At 32.3% G+C, this 22,792-nt stretch overlaps 1 protein-coding gene across 10 annotated transcripts in view; it reads right to left on the reverse strand.

Moving 5' to 3' along the window:
- The window catches only part of LOC128155468 (E3 ubiquitin-protein ligase CBL-B-like), a 33,832-nt gene that overhangs the window by 10,129 nt on the left and 911 nt on the right, over window positions 1-22,792 (reverse strand). For 7 of the 10 annotated variants that reach the window (XM_052817175.1, XM_052817177.1, XM_052817176.1 and 4 more), the window contains exons 2-11: window positions 22,051-22,701; window positions 17,427-17,573; window positions 16,430-16,561; window positions 15,836-15,973; window positions 15,129-15,348; window positions 12,645-12,806; window positions 8,706-8,876; window positions 6,134-6,214; window positions 4,397-4,512; window positions 677-771 (exon numbers count right to left, since the gene is read on the reverse strand). In XM_052817175.1, coding sequence (XP_052673135.1) covers window positions 677-771; window positions 4,397-4,512; window positions 6,134-6,214; window positions 8,706-8,876; window positions 12,645-12,806; window positions 15,129-15,348; window positions 15,836-15,973; window positions 16,430-16,561; window positions 17,427-17,573; window positions 22,051-22,595 — 1,807 coding nt within the window. In that variant the 5' untranslated portion in view covers window positions 22,596-22,701. The remainder of the gene's footprint in view (window positions 1-676; window positions 772-4,396; window positions 4,513-6,133; window positions 6,215-8,705; window positions 8,877-12,644; window positions 12,807-15,128; window positions 15,349-15,835; window positions 15,974-16,429; window positions 16,562-17,426; window positions 17,574-22,050; window positions 22,702-22,792) is intronic. The other 3 variants (XM_052817178.1, XM_052817182.1, XM_052817179.1) reach the window with 3 other exon arrangements.

Raw genomic sequence — 22,792 nt, forward strand, 5'->3', positions numbered from 1 at the left:
GGCTCTCGATCTCGACGTGAATTAATATACTTTATTTTCCGAGGTCGGTTAGCATGTTTCAAAGAAAGTCTGAGGCAAGTAAAGTAACAATATCAGTAGTAAATTGTCTGAAGAATTTAATGGTTCTAATTATTTTCACAGAATTTGAGTGAAAATAAGGTTAATCTGTCCTAAACTAGCGCAATTTTTGGTGCGCCGTAAATTGCAGTTTTTTACTATGGGAGGCACTGTAGCTCCCACGTCGTCCATCCAAATTTTTTCAGACTGGGAGCTACAGACCTGCAGCTAATCATGGAGAAAAATAAATTGATAAAAAACTGTAAATTTCAATTAATTTTAAGTTGAAAAATAAAGCCACACATGGGAGCATAACAGGAGATTAATAGGGAAATGTGTAAATTTGAAAATCATTTTCAAGAAAAGAAATTTAATACACTGTACCATAAATATTTTTTCAAAATATATGTAAGCCACTATAATTGTGTGTGTAAATACTGGAAATATATGTACCTGATGAAAAAAATATGTACCGGTATGATAAAAAATATTACAAGAAGGATTTAATATGTTATTTTCAAATTTATTGAAAAGAAAATATGATTATAAGGATAACAAAATATAATTCATATGAAGTTGGATTATGAATGAAAAAAAGCATCTTCGGGCGTATACTGACCTACTCCATCAACAACGTCTGTACAAATAGCTTTTGACACAGGTTGCGGAATTTGAGAGGGGTCAACCGGCGGAGTGGGTGGTAGCTGTCTGCGACTAAGTAAAAGAGAAAACTGCATTATAGTATAATACATGTAAGGTGTCATATGTAAAATGCCAAACACTGTATCCCTGACAATGGCTTCATTGATAAATATATGATATTGGCCTATTTTCAGCCATTTTACTATGTGAATTTAATAAGTTTGAATTATTTGAAGGTTGTCATGAATAATTGTTAGATACTTTAATTTACAGTAAAAAAAAAATATCAAGACCTTATATCTAAACTGGTTGTATGGAATCTTTGTCTTGTTTCATTACAAAGTTAAAAAGAAGTTTCATGCTTTGGAGATTTTAAAATAATGAGCATCAAACTTTTATAATTATTTCATATAATATACAACTATCTGAAAAATAATTGCAAGAATACACATGAAGGTTGCTTCTCACAATTTTACCCTGATAAAAATACTTAACGTTGACTTAATAGGAGTCTAAGTTACATACAATACAGTCTTCAATCAAATCTGTGGACAGGAAGAAGTATTGCATATGTTTTACGTATGCATTTAATTACTCTAAATCTGAAACATGTACATACCAATTAAGGAATCAATGTAAAATTTCTTAAAGAGTTATGGGGTATATTGAGTCACATTTTCTTTCGAAATATACAATAAAAATATCATTCGGTAACTTTACACTCTTTTTTCATTCATGATCTTGATGTCTAACAGAGCAGAGCAATGAATTAAGGATGTTGTTTACTCAGGGTTTGAGTTCTCAAATCCGGATTGTTCAAAAGTTCAATTTTATGAGTAAATTTTGTTTTAAATACAAAAAGTGTTTATGAAATGAATTATTATTGACATAACTATCAATATTTTTACTAAATTATGAAAATAGGCTCTGACAAAGTTTGTGCTTTTAGCAAAACAGAGAAAATTCGGGCAAATTTTTCAGATTTTTCCACTGAAATATATTTGGTAGTACTATGATATTTAAAGTTAAGATTTTACTTTTTAGTCAACATAATTTTGCATATTTTCTGTTGGTTTTATCTTGCTTTTTCCTTTAGATAATCGTATGGCACAAACTACAAAAATATTGAAAAATGATAAAAGACACCATATCTCAAAATTAATTTTGATCATTGACCTCATATAAATGTTATGCCAGCAGAGAAAGGTCAATATAATCAGCTTAATACTATAAATGTTTTAGCACTATCCTCATTCAGTTTTTTGTTATATTGAATCAAAAATGGGTAGTAATTTGAAAACTGATAGAGGAAATTCGGACTAGAATATCTATAAAAATTGTGAATGAAAATTTTATGCTTTGTATCCATTTAATGTCACTACCATTCATAAAGTGTATTTCATTTGTTAAAGAGTTAAGCAATTTGTAATATTTTCACAATTAAGAAAATCTCAATCATAGTGTAAAATTTTTATAGATTTTTCTTAAATTTTCAAAAAATATTCAATGGCCATTAACTCAATTGACCTACTTTTTTGAAAGTGAAGAATAACACTACCAGGTAAGGTCTATAACACACAATAGTTGGTTTTTCATTATCATCAGTGGAATTTTTTTTCATGCTAAGTAAACGTCATCCTTAAAGCATCATATTTTCAGGTCATATGATATTTCTATTTGGATATATAGTTTCAACTGAAAATATATACTATGACTTTATCAATAAATGTCCAATTGCATTTTGCATGCTATTAAAGGAAAAAACTCCAAAAATAACCTGGTAATTAATGCACCCTAAATTTTTGGACATGAACCGGTTTCAATGCACATGAAGAAATAATACTGTAAACTTTTCATGTTGGGCGTACACGATATTTGGTGGAAATTAGATTTTGGACAAGTTTGCGTAGATATGAATTAGCGTATTCCTGAACATGACTACCAGTATTCTTCTACATATATTTATGACATTTAGCAATTTACTTGATATAGGGGAATTAAGCCACATTCCATCAAAAGCGCTAAATAGAATACAAAGCCAAATTTAGTCTATGAAAGAAAATTCTCTTAAACTGAGGAACGTCGCATCTGTCCTTAACTACTGATCATGTTTGATCTAATTAATTTTTTTAAATGAATTTCTAATATGGTCAAATATTGCAAAATTAAAAATTTTTCAAGCAATGATATGATGTACTGATGTCCACATTGACATCTCAAGGTGTCTAAAAATGTTCACAACCAGAAACATTAGGACACGTCAGAAGCACTCTGTGTCCATTTTATTTTCCAATGACTTCATAACCCACACGGAAACAATTACAAAAAAATATACTGTTTTAAATATCCATCAGCACCACTGATTTGTTGTTCGTAGAGTTCAAACAAATCATCATCTTAGAAACTGACTGGAAAGTCTTACACAAGATAAGGATTGATCACACGTTTTAATTACAGTAGGCATGCAGTAGACTAGGGTGGGAAGTTTGTTGTCAACAGTTTTCTCATGAGACATAAAACGTGCTAATGATTTTACCACTGCTCATGATAGTTTGCAAATCTGTGATAAATAATAAAACCAATTTTTAATAAAATGGGGAAATTCAGCCAATATATATCTTATGAAAATGAATGTTTGTACAATATGCATATCTATTTCCTAATTTTTTTATTGAAAATCAATAGTTTTGAACTGGGTAACAATGCGTAGTGTTATAAAGTCTGCTAAGTCCCTTAACAGTGTCCATATAAGGCAATGTTAATCACATATCTTTTGAATCTTGGAAAACAATGACTTCATAACTTTCAAGAAAAGTCCTTGATAACCTCTTCTACCTGTAACTGTTTATCATGCAAAATAACTTGAGCTGTTTTTATCCACAGTATCTCTATTAGCCAGAGTTATCAAAAACATGTCCCCTCTCAAAAATCAATATCCAAAATATACTCTTGTTTAACAATTATCCACACTATCATATACATTTCTGCAGGTTCATATAATTATCAAAAGAACTTTCTCTAATTCTTCCTTATTTGCAATGTTCTCTGTTGTTATCTCTAGTTTTACGCACATTATTCACACGTACAACTTAATTTCTGTATATGTACTTTATATTTTACCTGGATAATGTGGGGAATGATGCTCTTACCTGGGTGGTGTGGGGATGATACTCTCAGATTAGTGGTTTGGGGATGATTCTCTCTTTGTGGTTTGGGGGACAGCGTTTTTACCTGGGTGGTTTGGGGGATGATGTTCTTACCTGGGTGGTTTGTGGGATGATGCTCTTGGATTGGTGGTTTGGGGGATGATGTTCTTACCTGGGTTGTTTGGGGGATGATGTTCTTACCTGGGTGGTTTGTGGGATGATGCTCTTGGATTGGTGGTTTTGGGGGATGGCATTTTTACCAGGGTGGTTTGTGGGATGATGCTCTCGGATTGGTGGTTTGGGGGATGATGTTCTTACCTGGGTGGTTTGGGGGATGATGTTCTTACCTGGGTGGTTTGTGGGATGATGCTCTTGGATTGGTGGTTTTGGGGGATGGCGTTTTTACCAGGGTGGTTTGTGGGATGATGCTCTCGGATTGGTGGTTTGGGGGATGATGTTCTTACCTGGGTGGTTTGGGGGATGATGTTCTTACCTGGGTGGTTTGTGGGATGATGCTCTTGGATTGGTGGTTTGGGGGATGCTGTTCTTACCTGGGTGGTTTGGGGGATGATGTTGGTGAGACACTGGGGGATGGCACTGGAGAGGATCTTCTAGGAGGGACTGGTGGAGGTAAATCTCTTTTTGGAATTGTGGGAGAATCTCTTGACTGAAATAAAAGATGTGCTCAAATTAACTACATACACATGGATAAAATGAACTCATTTTACTTGCATCAGAATCAATATAAATTTGCTTTATTAAGAACTTTTGATGAATGTCTTACATAAAATATACAATAAACATTAAAAACTTAAAATAAATTCATTTTATATGTCACAGAGACTTCATATTCAAATGCCAGCTACATGTTGTTATTAGTTTAGTGCAATGAATAATTGAACAAGTCATAAAAAAATCTGAAATATGTGTATACTTGGAACTAACTACATATAAAAAGAAAAGATCTCTAAATCATTTCCCATTTAATGTCCATCTCATCAAAAATGAGAAATTGCAGGCTTACTGCAACTACATTTAAAAGAAAATAAATTCATGAGAAACATTCCATATATATCTGGTAGGTATAAGATTAGAATGACCAGTAAATGTAATTCAACTAAAAAAATGAATATTGCCAATTACTTGCCAATCTCTCTCCTTAAAAAACAAAAGAGGTCTTAATTCGTTTTTAACTCACGTTATATATGTTTATCGGTATGTGAATAAGTTGTACATCATTATATCTTTACTAAGCTATAATGTCATCTGAAGACCTGTACCTTTTGTAACTATTCCTCAAACAAAAGGTCCAATGGACCACAATTCTAACCTGAGAAAAAATGACCATGCACCTATGAATTTATCTTATATTAGAAAAAAACTTGTGCAAGTCAGCCAACTACTTCAGAATATATCAATCTAACAAAAAAAATAACATCATAACAGCCTATTTAAACTATCTTGCTCATATCTGCTATTTAAAGGGGTTGCTCCTATTTATTTGAACATATTTGAGCCCCTTCACTCAGCAAATTGTTTTAATAAAGTTTGCTCAGAGCTACATGATAAAAGGTCCAAAGATGCCAGGTCTGATCCGTCAGAAAAACCCACTTATGGCAGTAAATGTAAATATAACACCTGTAAAAAATGATGATTTTGTTTTTACAGTGTCATGTAGATATTTTAAAGAAAGGTTTTTAATTGTCATTCACCAATAACTTTTAACTCTTGGACCACCACAAGAATAAATGCTGATACTATCTCAAAGTTCTGATCAATATTGAAATTCATTGTTAACTAAACCTTAAATTGTCACCAAGTGTTTAAATACTTGTACTAAGTATAAAGACTCATTCTTGTATGACATTCAAGCTTTGTACTGAAACAGACAAGAAAGAGGAAACCAATACTTGGGTCATCAAGTTAGACTTCTTAGATCATTGACAGAGGTTTGAAAATATTTTTCTAAATCTGAATTAAACAACACATGGTTAGGGATTCATGCAGTCAATGTCTTATAGAGCAGCTCTAGAATTAGGTCGTGTTATTAAGTATAATAGTAATTTTTTCTTCTCCACGTACAATTAAATACATCAAGACTTGAGAAAACATGGACAAATAGTTAGAAAATGTGTGTGAGGCACATCAGTAAAGTACTGTATTAGTAAGCAAAACTTGTAAGTTATGCCACAGAGAGTGAAAAAGAGTTGAGTTTGGTGGAATAAATGCGAGACAGCACATGATGATGACATGGACAACACTACACCCCAGTACTGTACATAACTTACATGATTCAGACATTGATTAAGAACTACCTGGGCATGCAGGTTATTAGAGATCCACTGATGATCTTTGTCAAGTTCACCATGCTAAGGAAAAAAAATACGGAGAGAACCGCTTAGAGAGGCATTTGAAAATTTGTAAAAAAAACCTGGTGAGCAAGTCGTCCAAATGTCAGAATTTACTTTTATATTTAGTTAACTTAATTATCTCAAATTTGATTAATCTGGGACAACAGACTGTTTCAGAATTAGGCATTTTAAACACCAGATTGAACTTGATGTACATGTAAAAGATTAATCTTAATTTTTATTCAGGATAAAATTACATTTCTGCACCCAATGGTTGAAAATAAAAACTCATTAAAGTTCATGTATCAAAATTATGTTTTAAAGTAGAGTACTTATTCAACAACAAAAATTAGGATAGTGATTCATCATAAACTCTTCAATGTCACACTTTATTAAATATACTCCAGCTATCACACTAATATTTAACAACAATTTTTTTCAAAAACATAGGTAATCACAGATTACAATGCTCACCGAGACGAGGCATCACCTTTATGAGACCACCTTTATTATATTATATGAAAATCAAACTCTATGATCTTGGATATTCATGGATACTGTTTTGACACAATATCGTATATCATCTGTTAAAAATTGTATGATAATCATATGTTCATTTCATTTGATATTATAAGATACAATGTTTATCAATACAATAATATCAAATACAATATTGCATCCTATCATACTAACAATATATATCATATAATACAATAAAATACCGTAATAAATAATGATGAGATATGATATTGTAAAACATGATATGACATTGTATTGTGTTTTACATTATTGCATTTGATCACATTATACACTATCATAATACATAATATATGATAAAATATAGAATTATATGATACAATATCATATCACAAAATACATCACAATATTGTATATCATGATATCATAAAGTATATTATAGTAAGATATTGTACTGTATGATACTGTATCATATTTGATACATAATATGATATTGTATCATATGATACAATATAATTTGATACAACATTGTATCATATCATATGATACAATATCATGTGAAAAAGTAAAATTCTATATAATATAATATCATATAATACATATTGTATCATATGATACAATATTATATATTACAATATAATATAATACATTTAATGGGATATAATAATATATTATATTAACCAATATCATTTATACAATATTGTATGATACGATATTATATAAAATACAATATCGTATCACATGATATAATATTATATATTGCAATATCATATGTTACAGTGTCATGTGATCAAACAATATATCAATGATACAATATCATATTATACAACATTGTATCATAATATACAAAACTATTCATAACAATATCATGAAACAATATCATATCATAAAATGTTAAAATAATTGATACATGATCATATCGTATCATATAACTTTTAACAATATAACATCTGATATAATATTTTATCATTTTAAACAATAGTGTTTCATATCATACATACTATATCACAGGTATCATGTTTATCATTTAACAGCAAACACATCTATCAAGCAGGTTTGAGTGAGGTAGGAGATATTTTTAGCATCCTTGATAATGAAGATCAGGCTTTGCATCTGAAGCTACCTCTTCAAATCATTTATATTATAGTTAAATCAACTATACAAGCTATTATCTATAAAACATGTGACCTGTTCCAAAAAACTAAACCTCATCAAGCATCCGAAACCTAATGCTCAGATTCAGCATTCAAGCCTGTCAGGTGCATCAGTATCATAAGACACATCATCCATGCAAGTTTAGTGAAGTTAGGACCAGTAATAAGTAAGATTTCATCATCAGAGGGCAGCTGTTTCAAAAACTTTAACCAGGTCTTTAAACACTAACCTCCTGCAGCATCTGAAACCTATGGCTCAGATTCAGAATTCAATCCTGTCTGGTGCATCAGTATCATAAGACACACATTAATGCAAGTTTGGTGCTATCAAAGGGCACCTGCACCAAAAAATTTAACCTGCTCCAAAAACCTTAACCTCCTCCAGCATCTGAATTTCAGGATTCAGATTCAGCATCCAACTTTTTCAAGTCCATTAGTAGGTCCAGATGCATCATCCATGCAAGTTTAGTGAAGATAGGACAAGTAATTACTTAGATACAGGACCTGCAACAAAAACTTTAACCAGGTCCGGACGCCGGGGGGTATAGCATAAGCTCCCCCTGACTTCATCTCGGTGAGCTAAAAAAAGGGTCTGAACTCTGAAAGGGTTTTAAAGGTCAATATTTGTTTGAAGATAAATGACATTGTGAATACCGATTACTAGAAGACAATAAGCGTTGACAATTGCAACAGAGAGCAAAAAAAAGTATATGGAGTTTTGTTACATATAATGTAATATACTGGTAAATGTGGTTTCCTATCAAAATATATTGCTCTCATAATATAGAAATCTACCCCCCAAAAAACTTAACAATATCTTAAGACTAGCAAGTAACCGTTTCGTCCCAAGAGATGCTATAACAAATTCTGAGCCTTACATCAGAATCTTCCTGATCCTCGTTGATAGAGTGGACAGCAGTGGGCGTGCTGTTATGGGCTTTGAACGAGTCTGATCTCGAGGTCAGCTGGGCACTAAATGGGTCCACTACCACTGAGTCTGTCCCTTTGATTTCTGCTCGACAAAATGGACATCCTTGACCATCTGAGTCCTATTTCCAAAAAAATTGTGAAAATTAAAAATTAAATAATAAAAAGGTAATGGATTTCTTAACTAGAATAATAATAACTTAATAAAATATGTTCAAACCAACAATTGCATTAAACTACATATCAATAATTCATAAATTCTTCTTTATTTAAAACACAACTTTCATAGAAAATTGGACAGCAATACTAATACATGGGTGAAAAATGAAGGCAAGGTTCAACAATTTGTGTTCACAGTCCTATTGGTCAATGTTGAATTTATGTTTCATTACAATAAATACAAATATTCTAAGAAAATGAACAAGAGGCCAATTGGCCTTAATGGTCACCTGAGTAGCATATATCCCATACATAAACTTGTCATGGAGTCTCATATATGCATCTAATTAATTAGGTTTCATACTGGAGTGGAAAAATTATAAATTTGTAATGAAGACCACATTTCAAAAAGAACTGTGAAATCTATAATTTTGGTGAAAAACTAAAAGATCTGGTCTACAAAGTCATGAATTCAGTTTTCCTTTCAGGTGTGTGGGAGTAAAGAAGATAATTTTTTAACATTATATGTATTAACATCTATACATCCATTTTGGCCCTGCCCTAGAGTCAAAACCCATCCTTGAGGGATCGACCTGAAAATTAAAATCTAGAGGACTTCCTGGTAAACATAATTATTCGTCAGATTTTTTATACAGATGTGTGAGAATAGAGAAGAAGATTTTTAAACATTATATGCATTAACACTATATTGCCCCCCCCCCCATGTCCTGAACCCCTTACCCAGGGGCCATGAATTTCACAATTTAGGTAAAGGAGATTGTGGATATCATAACCATGTATTCAGTTTTTTGCCCACATGTGTGGGAGTAGAGAAGAAGATTTTTTAAGATTTAAAACATTTTTACTATATGGCCATATTGGCCCTACCCTAGAGCCTGAACCCCTGACCCAGGGGTCATGAATTTCTCAATTTTAGTAGAGGCCCTCATGGACATCATAACCATGTATTCAGTTTTTTGCTCACATGTGTGGGAGTAGAGAAGAAGATTTTTTAAGATTTAAAACATTTTTACTATATGGCCATATTGGCCCCACCCTAGAGCCTGAACACCTAACAAAGGGGTCATGAATTTCACAATTTTGGTAGAGGGATTCATGGACATCATAACCATGCATTTAGTTTTTAACAAATATTTATGGGAGTAGAGAAGAAGATTTTCTAAGATTTAAAACATTTTTACTATTTGGCCATATTGGCCCCACCCTAGAGCCTGAACCCCTGACCCAGGGGTCATGAATTTCACAATTTTGATAGAGGGCCTCATGGACATCATAATCATGCATTTAGTTTTTAACAAAATATATATGGGAGTAGAGAAGATTTTCTAAGATTTAATACATTTTTACTATATGGCCATATTGGCCCCACCCTAGAGCCTGAACCCCTGACCAAGGGGTCATGAATTTCACAATTTAGGTTGAGGGCTTCATGGACATCATTATCATGCATTTAGTTTTTAACAAATATGTATGATAGTAGAGAAGAAGATTTTCTAAGATTTAATACATTTTTACTATATGGCCATATTGGCCCTACCCTAGAGCCTGAGCCCCTGACCCAGGGGTCATAAATTTCTCAATTTTAGTAGAGGCCCTCATGGACATCATAACCATGTTATTCAGTTTTTTTGCTCACTTGTGTGGGAGTAGAGAAGAAGATTTTTTAAGATTTAAAACACTTTTACTAAATGGCCATATTGGCCCCACCCTAGAGCCTGAACACCTAACAAAGGGGTCATGAATTTCACAATTTTGGTAGAGGGATTCATGGACATCATAATCATGCATTTAGTTTTTAAAAAATATATATGGTAGTAGAGAAGAAGATTTTCTAAGATTTAATACATTTTTACTATATGGCCATATTGGCCCCACCCTAGAGCCAGAACCCCTGATCCAGGGGCCATAAATTTCACAATTTTGGTAGAGGGCTTCATGGACATCATAACCATGCAACCAGTTTTTTCCTCACATGCGTGGGAGTAGAGAAGAAGATTTTTGCAAATTTGGCTTTTTTTTTGCATATTTGGCCCCGCCCATGGCACCCCAGGGGTGGTAGAGCCATGAATTTCACAATTTAGATTTTTTTCACCATAGAGATGCTTCACACCAAAAATGGTAAAGATTGACCTGGTAGTTTCCAAGAAGAAGTTAAAAATGTAAAATTGTTAACGCACAACCACGGACGAAGACCAATTGCAAGAGGTCACTCAGGTGACCTAAAAATATTCATTATATTTTGACTGCTGTACAAGCATATAGTGACCATGGTTACATGTCATGAAAGAGCAAATATAAATGTACATATTGGGCTCTTTTATATAATTAAAGTGATAAGGAACAAAGAAACATAAATGAAAAAAAAATCTATTGTGTTAGTGACAGCAGTAAATAAGATTATTAATACTCATCAACATACAAAGGGAGGTAACTCATTTAGAGTTTAAATTGTTCAAATCTTTCACACACTATGGATTATGGGTCTTTGAAGTTGGCAGCAAACTATGACAAATTTGTGTGGAAAATAAGGAAAATTAATCAACTTTATAGTTAATGTAACAATAAGATGTAAGACTCTTCCAATAAAATCTGTATGTCTGAGACACGTTTTCTTTTTCAATAACCATGACAGAAAGAGAAGTACATGTACATACAAGTACAGATATTTCTGACAGAAAACCACAGGACTAGCTAAGATCAAATTTATTTTCAAATTAGAACATACTAGCATGCATCATCCTTCACCACATATCAGATTATCAAATAGCTGTAGAGCTGTACCTCCATGGGTAATTCCCATTCATACAAAAAACTATATTATTATTGTCCACAAAAAGTTGCAGATGGTTTTAGACTTATTAAACTAATTAAGGAATTTATTCTTTAAATACTTTCATACCGAAAAATTGTTGAGATATTTTCTACTGATTCACCACTTTACTTGTTTTAAACATTTTCCTAAACACCCTAACTGACCTCAGAGAGTGAAGTACATTAAATTCACATCGAGATCGAGAGTCGCCATTTTTACCAGTAAACAAAGATTACCACTTCACCTTCTGGGACTAGTGAGGGTGTTAAAAGATATAAGATGCAAGTAAAGATATGACATCTTAAGTAAAATGTGTCAAGAATTTGATATTGATGGTAAAATTTTACAAAATATTTTCCTAAATTAGGTTAATAAGTACAAAACCATGCGCAACTTTTTGTGCACAATAATTATACAGTTTTTTGTATGGATGGACAACAGCTCATTAACCCAATTTTTGCGAGATTATCATCAAGGAGTTAATTGGGTTGCAGAATTTATCTAATTCTAGCATAAATAGAAAGAAAAAAAAATAGTCATTTACTAATCTAGAACTTTCTTCTCCACTGAATTTAAAATAAATAAACTTATTTTATTTTTCAAGAGTTACTTTGTGATAAAAAAAAAAAAAAAATACAATTAAGTGCCAATTTTTAAAAAATCAGAGATACAGATTTTAGTCCTGTTTGATACTGCATTATTTTTTGAACTACAATTTCTGAATTCTATAAATGAAAGTCCTTTAAAAGTCAAAATGAAAAAATGAATAATTTATTAAACTCCAGACAGAAATTTAAAATCAATAATTTTTTTTGTCTGAAAATTCAGTGCAGAAATACGATACTACACAGAACAGGAACTTGTTGAAGCAGTATCAGGCAGTGTAGGAAGAACTCACATCATCGGCAATGTCATCCTCAAACATGTGACGAGAACATCGCTTTCTCTTGGGTTCCACATGTTTGACTCTTTCGTGGTGTTCGTTGAAAGGATCTACAACAACTTGCTCGGTGCCTTTGATTTCACAGCGACAGAATGGACATCCTTGTCCATCTGAGTCCTGAAGTTTGAGAATGAAAATAAATGTGTGCTTCAAGCATAAAAATATTAAGCTTAATGGAGGGCTGTTAGGTTGGGGGTTAAACATTGGTAACTACAATCACTTATCATGTATTTGGAATATGCATATGCATTTGAATTCTATTTATGGCAGTGTGAATTTATTCACAGATTAACATGAAAATGCAGTCAGTAAAATGGTTGAATCACAATACTGTATTGTGTAATCTTAAAAAAGACACTTGAGTGACATTCGATGCCGCGTACGGTAATACAGCCAGTATATCCTGACAGTGTGCCAAAAGGAAGTTTCCACTTTGTATGTAATAAGTTTTTTTTAGTTAAAAACTAGGTCAGACTCATTTTTACAGAGACCTGGTAGCATCAGTTAGCATCATCACATAACTAAATATGTGTATAAATATATATAATAGCTAAACTCATTATTTTTTGGCAAAGTTTATATACATGTTGACTTCATGCAATTTGCATTTTCATATCACAAAATGCTATTAACTAATTTTTTTAATAAGGTAATGAAAGTAAAAAATGAGCTAATAATATTCTGCAGTTTCAGTGGCCTACATATCATCTATAAATAATGACCTAATGAACAATATTTCCCTTCAAGTAAAAGGCCAAACCCAATTATGACTCTTGTTTAATGGCTGCTTAAATTGACTTAATAATTATTGTTACTGAGTGGCCTTTACTTACTGGTATTCATGCAACCACAATAACTGCACATTTCATTTAGTATGTTATTAGAAAAAGTTCAAAAAAATATAGATATTTTTCAAAATTTCTCTTTAAATAATTTGATACACTTTTATTAAATGAAAACAGAAAACTTTTAATTTACTTTGAATTCATAAAGTTTAAAATCAAATGCTAATTCTGCATCTGCCTCCAGAAAATCTCAATGCAATTGATACATGTATCTGAAAGGTAATTACAGTATTTCTTTGAAGATATCAATAATTCCTTGTCTATGTATATGTACAGTTAATATATTCCATGGCTACATATATCTTGTCACTCCTAACAGCTGAGTTTTCTGATGCCTGGCAAAAGGTATCAACAGGTATAGCAAAGATTCTGTCTACCTGTTATACTACTGAGATAGTCTACTTAGAGATTAACCACTGTAAATTCGAACATTTATTTCCTCATAGGATAAGACCATGTTTAAACAGTGTTGGACATTATCTCTAATAAATAAAACAGTAGGTTTTGCTATTTTGTACATTACACATCCTCACTAAAAAGTCCAATCAAAAACCTTTTATCTAAAAGATATACCGGGGTACCATTAAGAAACTAAGAACTACTTGTCCAATTTTAATTTGTACCAGTTGCCCTTTAGTCAGTGGACAATTTTGAAAAAGGGTTAATTCGAAAAGATTCTGGTAAGTTAAACTTGTTAACACCAAAATGTATTTGGCTATTTTTCTTCTAAAGTTTACCGGTAACTGGGCATAAATACAAAGCGTAAATAATCTCATATATACCCCTAACTGTAAAAAACCAATTCATCCAAGCCTTCAATTTTTTAAAAAAAAAATTCTAGCCATTTTTGCAAACAGTTTTCCTATCATATGCATGCTACATCCTTCCTTCTAAATTTAACAGGATGTGTCTTAAGCACGTTGTTTACTCAGGGTTTGAGTTTTCAAATTTGGATTGAAGTTTCAAGTTCAATGTCATGAATAAAATTTGTTCTTAAACCAGAAAGTATTATTGAAATGAATTATTATTGATATAACATTCGATATTTTTACTATATTATGGAATTGGGCTCAAATAATATTGGACTTTAAGCAAAATAGGGGAAATTTGGACTAATTTTTTCATATTTTGTTTTTTACTTAAATATTTTTGACAGTACTATAATATTAAAAGTTCAGATTTTATTTGTTAGTTAACATAATTCTGCATGCTTTCTGTTGGTTTTATCATACTTTTTCATTTATATATATAACACACAATAAATGGTTTATCATTCTCATCAGTGGAATTTTTTTTCATTCTGAGTAAACTTAATCCTTCAAAATTTATTCAGAATAAAAACTTAAAAGGATATAAATTTTTGTGACAGAAGATCTACTTCGTAGACATCTTTACTAAAAGGTCTTTAAAGAAACCAATATAAAAAACTTTTTGATAAAAAAAACTATTAAGCAGCATACTCTTAAATGAGAACTTTGCCATAATATGTATTAAAAGAAACCTCAACCAGACTATTTGTTTCCTTCCAAAGCCTGATACATGTATAAAAATCACCACTAAACTCTCAAACGTGTGACGCTGCAAAATGCATTACCTGCCACTGTGTTAAGCATGGTGTGCAGAGGAGATGACCGCAGGGTTCTATTCGAATATCCTTGTCATTTTCAGCACAGATTTTGCAAAGCTGGAAAGTGGACCCCATTTCGCAATACAACTCGTACTGCTCCTGAGTAACTTTAATGTGATCCTCTTCACAATCCTGGACAAGGAAACTCAGGTCAGGGTTAATGGAGCGTCCATCGGGATACTTGAAGCTGCAATATTATAAATGGCAGAATAATGTATTTGTTATACTCAAGATGAAGAAAAATGCTTTAGAGGCCTCTAAATACTTTATCCTGTATGGGATTTTACAATTAAAGTGTGAAAAATCATTTTAATTTTCATACTCAGTTAAGGACTTGGATACTACCCGGTATTCATATCTTGCACAAAGGGAAAGAACTCTGGACTACATTAAGAATGCATTTTTGAAATTCTGCAAAATGTGTGACAACCTCTAAAAATGGGTCTATTTGTCCAGAAAAGATGGGAAATTTACAATTTGTACAATTAATTTTCTTCTATCAGAGCTGTAAGTTTAGCAATTTTATCTTAAGTAATTTTGAGGACTTGGATAATTTTAAAAGTTTTGCAAAAAGGGAAACAACTCTACATTGAGAATGAATTTATAAAATTGTAAAAATTGTGACAACCTAAGATAATGGTCAATCTGTTCTAGAAAAAGGGGAGATAACTTACAATCCTTCCCTCTGGCCGTCCAGCAGAGCCTGACAGAGAGACTTGTTCTGAGGAATGGTCTGTAAGATTTGGCCCTCTACTGTCACATAGCCAATGGCCCACTGCCCTAGTCTTGTGCAGCTCAGTCGAAAGACGTAACTGTATCAAAACGACAGTACAAAGGTTTATACATGTACACAAGTACTTCCATAAAATGAATCAGAAAGCTATAATATTGTTGTATCTTTTATATCTATGATGAAACTATAAATATATGTATGGTAGTTTCAAAGCATCAGAGCTAACAAGTATTAACATAGTGTCATGTTTGTATAGTAGTGTTCGTTTATTCATCATTTCTTATAAAAATAACATTCCATGAAACATTTGTCAAATATCTATTTAAAATATTCTGTGTTCTATAACCTCTTTTATAAAATGTTGACAATGCACACTATTATATAGCACAGACTGGGACCATGCAACTTTGGTCGTGTACATATATATCATCTGAAAAAAGAGTTTCCTCTTCCTCTTTGTTAAAAGAGCTTATACAATATTAGGCTTCATTCTACAATGAACTTCATTCCAGGACAGAGAGTAATGGATGCATACCTTCCTGGCTTGGTGACATATTTCTGAAGTCTAGCTTTGACTTCATCATATGTTAAAAATGCTACGTAACCAGGGTGGGTAACTGCCAATACATTCCAGTTCCGTAGTAAATTGACCCACGGCTGGAAAAGTCTGAAAAAAAATAAAAAACCAACAGTAAAATTTATGCTGAAATGTATAATCTGTAAGGTTTTATTAGGCAGGCAATAATGTCAAATTATTATTTCAAAGTATAATTACTGTCTAAGTATGAGTCAACTACCTTTTTAATGACCAACCTTACAAATTTATCGAGAGAGAGGAAGAAATTCAGAGTTTCCTGCTCTTAAAATTAATGACGTAATCATCTAAATGGAACTTAAAATCTCATTTAAAAATGATCTGTTATGCATCATGTTTAAGTTGAAAAGGAAACTTATGCAGTACAAAAAAAAAGTCTTTATCAATAATTTCCATGTAGCTCTTGAACAATTAATATTTTAAATCATCATATTTGTCAATAAATGCCATATTTTAAAGTCTAAGTGAATGCACTATTCTCAGTCATACCTTGTTCATAAATCGAACACAAAGACCTAGATATAGTCATTTAGAACCATTTTAACAAGAGCTTGGACTTTGGGTAGTTGGTGTCAAACTGCAATGTGACTAGGCCTGTCTTTTTCATTGTAGGCCACTCAGCCATTCCTCTTTGAAATCAAGATTTGTCTGGCTTTTGAGCTAAGACTACTCAATCGGTGTATATTTCACTTGAAGCCAGCATCATTTTTAACTTGTTTTGACGCAAGAAATAGATAGTTACGTCCTACTGAAAGTCCAAGGCCTTGTTAAAATGGTTCTAATACAACTGGGATCAATGGTGGATCTAATCAATATAAAAATATTATACCATAATTTCATTGTAGCTCTTACGCAATTAATAATCAGACATTAATTGACAAATATGCCATGATCTATAGTCTAATTCTTTAATTGAATGCATTAGTTTTCTTCATACCTTGTGAATACATCGAAGTCAAAGACCGAGATATAGTCATTGCAGGTCAGATCAATGGTGGATTTCAATGCCATAGCCTCCAGTGGAGAACTTATTGGGTGCGCCTCGTGCAGGGTCTGTCGGAACATCTTCCATGATACAATGGTCCTAAAAATGAGAACAAAGACATGAAACTAAGGGTACACAGGAGGGACAACAATGGGACGGTACATCAAGACCTGGCCCTGTTTGTCTCTATAGTTTAATCAACCAACAAATGCAACACTGGTCTTGTTTGCTTGACAGCATTTATGACTTTTCTTAGTTGTTAGTATACAGATATTCAATTTTTCTGTCAACTAAGGCAAACAGTGTGATCTCTCTAACAAGATGTACCTGTAATCCTGTATGTATACTTTTCTTGGTTTTTAGATGGGTGATGGTGACCAGAAGAAGTGGTAGAGTTTTCAGACAAAACAAATATTAAATGTCTAATTCTTCAGATATTTGATTTATTAAGAATTAAAATTTTATATATCTCTTTCATTGATAAATACAATCATGCTGCATAATTCTAAATCAAAATTTATGTTTAAATGGCCTTTTTATAATCTTTTCGATATACCGTGGTACATGATATATAGTTTATCACGATAATCTGCATGAATGTTCATAAATTCTCTGCAAAATTCTAGGGCTTGATTATAGATAAAGACATGCAAGAAAATTAAAGATTACTGATGCAGTGATCTGAAATTTTATCAGAATTTTGAGCAACCCTGTAAATGCCCACACATTTTTAACACAGGAAGTTGATTAATGTAGATAAATAGATACCGAATATCTTTTTCTATATCTCTAATTCTGTCATGGAAATGAAAATCAGGAACTTTCTACATTTGTCACTCATTAAAATCAATTCCAATACATTACTATATTCTTCCAACTGAAAAAAAAAACCCTACAGTAGGAAATATCAATCAGCTTTGCAGAATGTAAACCAAAAAATAAATCAATGTAAATAAAAATGCATATTAACCAAAAAAAATTCTTGGAAGAGTTTCTGAATGAGATGAATGGTGGGAAGATGTTCAGCATCTACACCAAAGTTATGTAAGTATAATCAGACGGACTTGATGCAGAGCCTGCTATACTTTTGATTGGTTCAAAGAAAGAAGTGCTCAGTGTGGCAGTGGCGGCAACCCGGGCCACTCCCTGTGAATCCGCTGAGTAATTCATCATTAAGCAGGAATTATGTGTGTTGTCTCGGGCTCTTGGGCCTCAGCATCAGAAAAACCAATGAATTATTAAGTGTGTGTACACAATGTAGAGGAAAAAGCTTAATGAGAACCAAACCCAGCTTTTATCGACAGACATCTCTTTTTAACTCTTAATTCATATAGGTACACTTTATAATCCTTTTATACTTTCAAGGTTCTTGCAGACATGACTCAATCATGAATTTGCTGAAGAAGGAAGGTTTATTATTTCATTTACTCTATATATTCAAATTTATGAAGATATTTTTTGCCCAACTTTTTTTTTATTTAACTGCAACTATATATTTAATTTCATAGTATGATAATGCCTGGGTAACTTTAGAGTCTCTGAGGTAATTCTTTGGAGGTGACTAAGATTTACGGCCAATTCTTGTAGGGGAATTTATTATATATATATATATATCAACCAAAATAAGTAGTGGTAATTTATGGACCTGTATTCTTCTATCACATCACAAGCAGACTTTCTACCTCATTGACATTTAAGAAAACAAAACTGTGTTATCAAGTACTGTGTGTGTACATTCTCCTTTTTTCTACCATTGTAAGAGCCTATATCCTGATTCCTCCACTTGATTGTGTCTACAAATGGCCGAGCAATTATTATTACACTTCTTTCTCTCTCTTTTTTTTTTTACTTCTAGACCATGCTTGAAAAGATATCAATTATAATAGAATCAATAAAAACAAGTGATTTCACACATCGAATCCTTTGAAAGACCAGGAAGATATTGAAAAACTAGTACATGCAAATTTAAACGTAGAGCTTGGGCTAACATTTCGTATAAAATAAAGCTATCTGTTAAAATAGAATTAGACTTTTTAAAAAATAATATACACTCTAACCTATAGAAACATTTTAGAGGTGAATATGTGCCAGTATATACTTATGTATAAGTCATTTAGATGTAACTCAGAGAGAAACAAGTCTAGACATCAACACATCTCCAAACTGAGCTTCCTTGTATGATATCAGTGATTTTGTTTACAACAATACACTTCTGTACATGTATTCAATATACATACACAATTACTTACTTTACTGTCCCACATCCACAAAAAGTGGACACTGTAATAATGGTTAACAAATCTATACACACTAATATTTAAAGATCTGATGCAAAATAACTGGTACAGATAGGTCTGTGCATGACAATTTCTCTGCTATTGTTGTGCATATAAGTAATTATAATTATGTACTTAGTTACTGGTGAAAAGCAAACTATACATAACATTGTGTACTTTTCTTATAAGATTCTTTAAAATATGTATACATACTAAACAGATATCTTCATTATTATTTTAAATATTCTCAAATTTTGAAACAGTATACTTCATCATAAAAACAACGAGGGTGATTCAAAGAAGTTCTGAACCAGTACTTGATAATCAAGTTTCAGTATCAGTATAAAAAATTAAAATAGTTGGTACTGAGTCATCGGCTAATTAACAAATTCTGTGAATTCAGTTAGCTCAGCAAGTGTATATATGTGCATAAAACATGCACATGTTTATTGAAAAATGATTTTTCAATAAACAGTTTTGTTTAAAATATTTAAAAGAAATTTGTGAGCATGCTAACATTTTCTGGGTGAATAGATTCCAAATATTGAATTTGATGTCATGATCTAAGATGCGACATCTAGAAGAAATTTTGATAAAAGGTTCATGAAGTAAAATGAAAATAAAAATGAAGAGAATGTTACACACTCAATTTTTTATTTTTTTTTAGTAAATCTATCCAATGGTCAAACTTTAATAAATATATAATTTACAATGTTACTTTTACACTGAATAGAAGGCCATTCCATGTAACATGTTTTGATACAGTTTACTAGATAGACCCATAAGAGGGCACTTTTAACCAACAAGGAATCATTCAGAAAAGAAGAAGTCTTTAGCAGATAACATGTATAAATTTTTCAAAATCAAATATTTTTTTTATACATTCTATCAAGCTAATCGAGGTAAAACTAAGTAATATTTAATTTCATTTCCTTGCAAAAATAGAAAATTAGATCTGAATTTAAATACCCTGGTACCAGTAGGTTATTGCAGAATGAGATAAATATATATTTTAGATACATAAAGTTGGTGGATTCAGATAGTTGCCCAGGAGTTATTCCTCAAGTCACCCAGTGTGTCATGAGATTAGATAGAGGCCCTCTGTACATGTAAAACAGAACAACTTATCCTTTACCACAATGACACAATTGTTTTAGCTCTTATCAATCCCTTATGGTCCTCAACCTGACTCCAAAGTGTACAGGGATGTACCTTTGTGTGCAATGCCAGAGTAGTGTCAAAATAATACTTAATAAACCATTGTCCCTGTATTCTAGTTGGTAGTATATTGTATCTGTGTACTGTATAGTTATATAATATACTGTGTGTGTTAAATGTGAAGTATTATATTTTGCAAATGTAGCTACAAAGCCTGATACAGAGATTCACCTACCTTTAAGTGATTGTTATTGCTAGGAGGCTATAGCTAGACAACTGTAGCTCTACAGGAAAATTGATAGACCACAGAACTACAGTTTTATGCATGCTAAACATCTTAATGTTACAGTGTACTTAAAAAATGTGCTCTTTGCACATGGCTAATTTTACCACTGATGTAAATTGATCTGCCTCTGAAATTCTTTTTAAAAACCCTTACTAGCCCAATTAAGTGATATGCAGTTTGTTTACAGGTAAAAATGGTGACTGGATCAAAATCAAACACTCTTAATTTTCTAAAGTTGGTGAGAATGTTTTACGAGAAAGCACAAGGCAAGAGAAGGTACAAATTCAGCAGTAAATTGTCTAAAGAATACTTTGGTATCAAATAATATTTCCACTGAATGTGTTAAGAAACTTGGCTAATATGAGTCTAAAACTAATGCCCTTTTCAGTAAAACATAAATTGCAGGCTCTGAATGGAATTGTACATCTACATTACAATCTGTCAACCTTTTTCTCATAGAGCTACAGTTTTGCAACTACAAGTGAGCATGTATAATGTGTCAACACCTCTGTGCATTCATGTTTTAACAGTTACTAGTCTCCTTAAGGTTTGGAGGATCTCATGTCAATGCCTATAACCATGATAACATCTAATGAATTCTCAATACTAACTACTTCCTTAAAATGACCACTCTCTATATGGTTTACCAAGCCTAAGATTAAAAGAAATAACCATTTACAGCTCCATCTGTAAAGGGGTGGGAAAATAATGACGGACCAGTCTGGAATTCAAACCCAGGCCCCCTGAATCTTTGGTCAGGTGCTCTACCAACTGAGCTATATGGCACTGCACCATTATTCGAACTGGTCTGACTGTCACTATCATTTGCTCCCTGAGAGAATAAACCCAGCCTTACCGATCTCCAAATGATTTTCGCCACCACTCTGCTGCATCACTCTTTGTTATGCGAAAATTGTCCCCTGCAAATTGTCCATTTGGATATATTGCCTTAAGCTCTGCTAGCATGTGAGAAAACACCAATGATAGTTTGGTTAAATTTCGTCTGTAATGTGAATTTTCATCAAACATTTTCTCTTTCCCTTCCTTGAAAAGTTTTATTGTGGCTTTGCACTTGTTCATGAGATTTTCTATAAACACTCGGAAGTAGTCATTTTCATTCAAAGTATTTAGTTTATCGTCGTGTTTATTGTAAATTAATCGAAGATGTTGGTAAGTATCTGGTAATAAATCCAAAATGAAAGGAGGACTGTTTCTCAGATTCATTCTTGGATGTTGACACAATTTCACTACTCTGTCCATCAATTTCCATGATTTTTCGATCGTCTTTTTATCAACAACAAGTTTGGGTGTGGCGAGTACTCCCTGAAGAATTGATCCGATCATACCCCCAAAATTCTTACTCGGGGCGTTACGATTCCGATCTTTGGGTCCCATCGCCATTTTGCTGGGGCAGCTTCCTGGTTCAATACCTCATTCTCACATTTTATGTTCCTAGTTTCCGTTGTACGGTCATGTGGTAATGGGGTAAATAAAGAGCTGATAAGAACTGAAAATAGAACAAACATATATATCTATAACACTTATCACTTAAGATGCATTATTTGAATATTTTTACGTATATTTTATTTGATAAAGGA

The sequence above is a fragment of the Crassostrea angulata genome, chromosome 7, assembly GCF_025612915.1.
Source record: "Crassostrea angulata isolate pt1a10 chromosome 7, ASM2561291v2, whole genome shotgun sequence".
NCBI classification, from domain to species: Eukaryota; Metazoa; Mollusca; class Bivalvia; order Ostreida; family Ostreidae; genus Magallana; species Magallana angulata.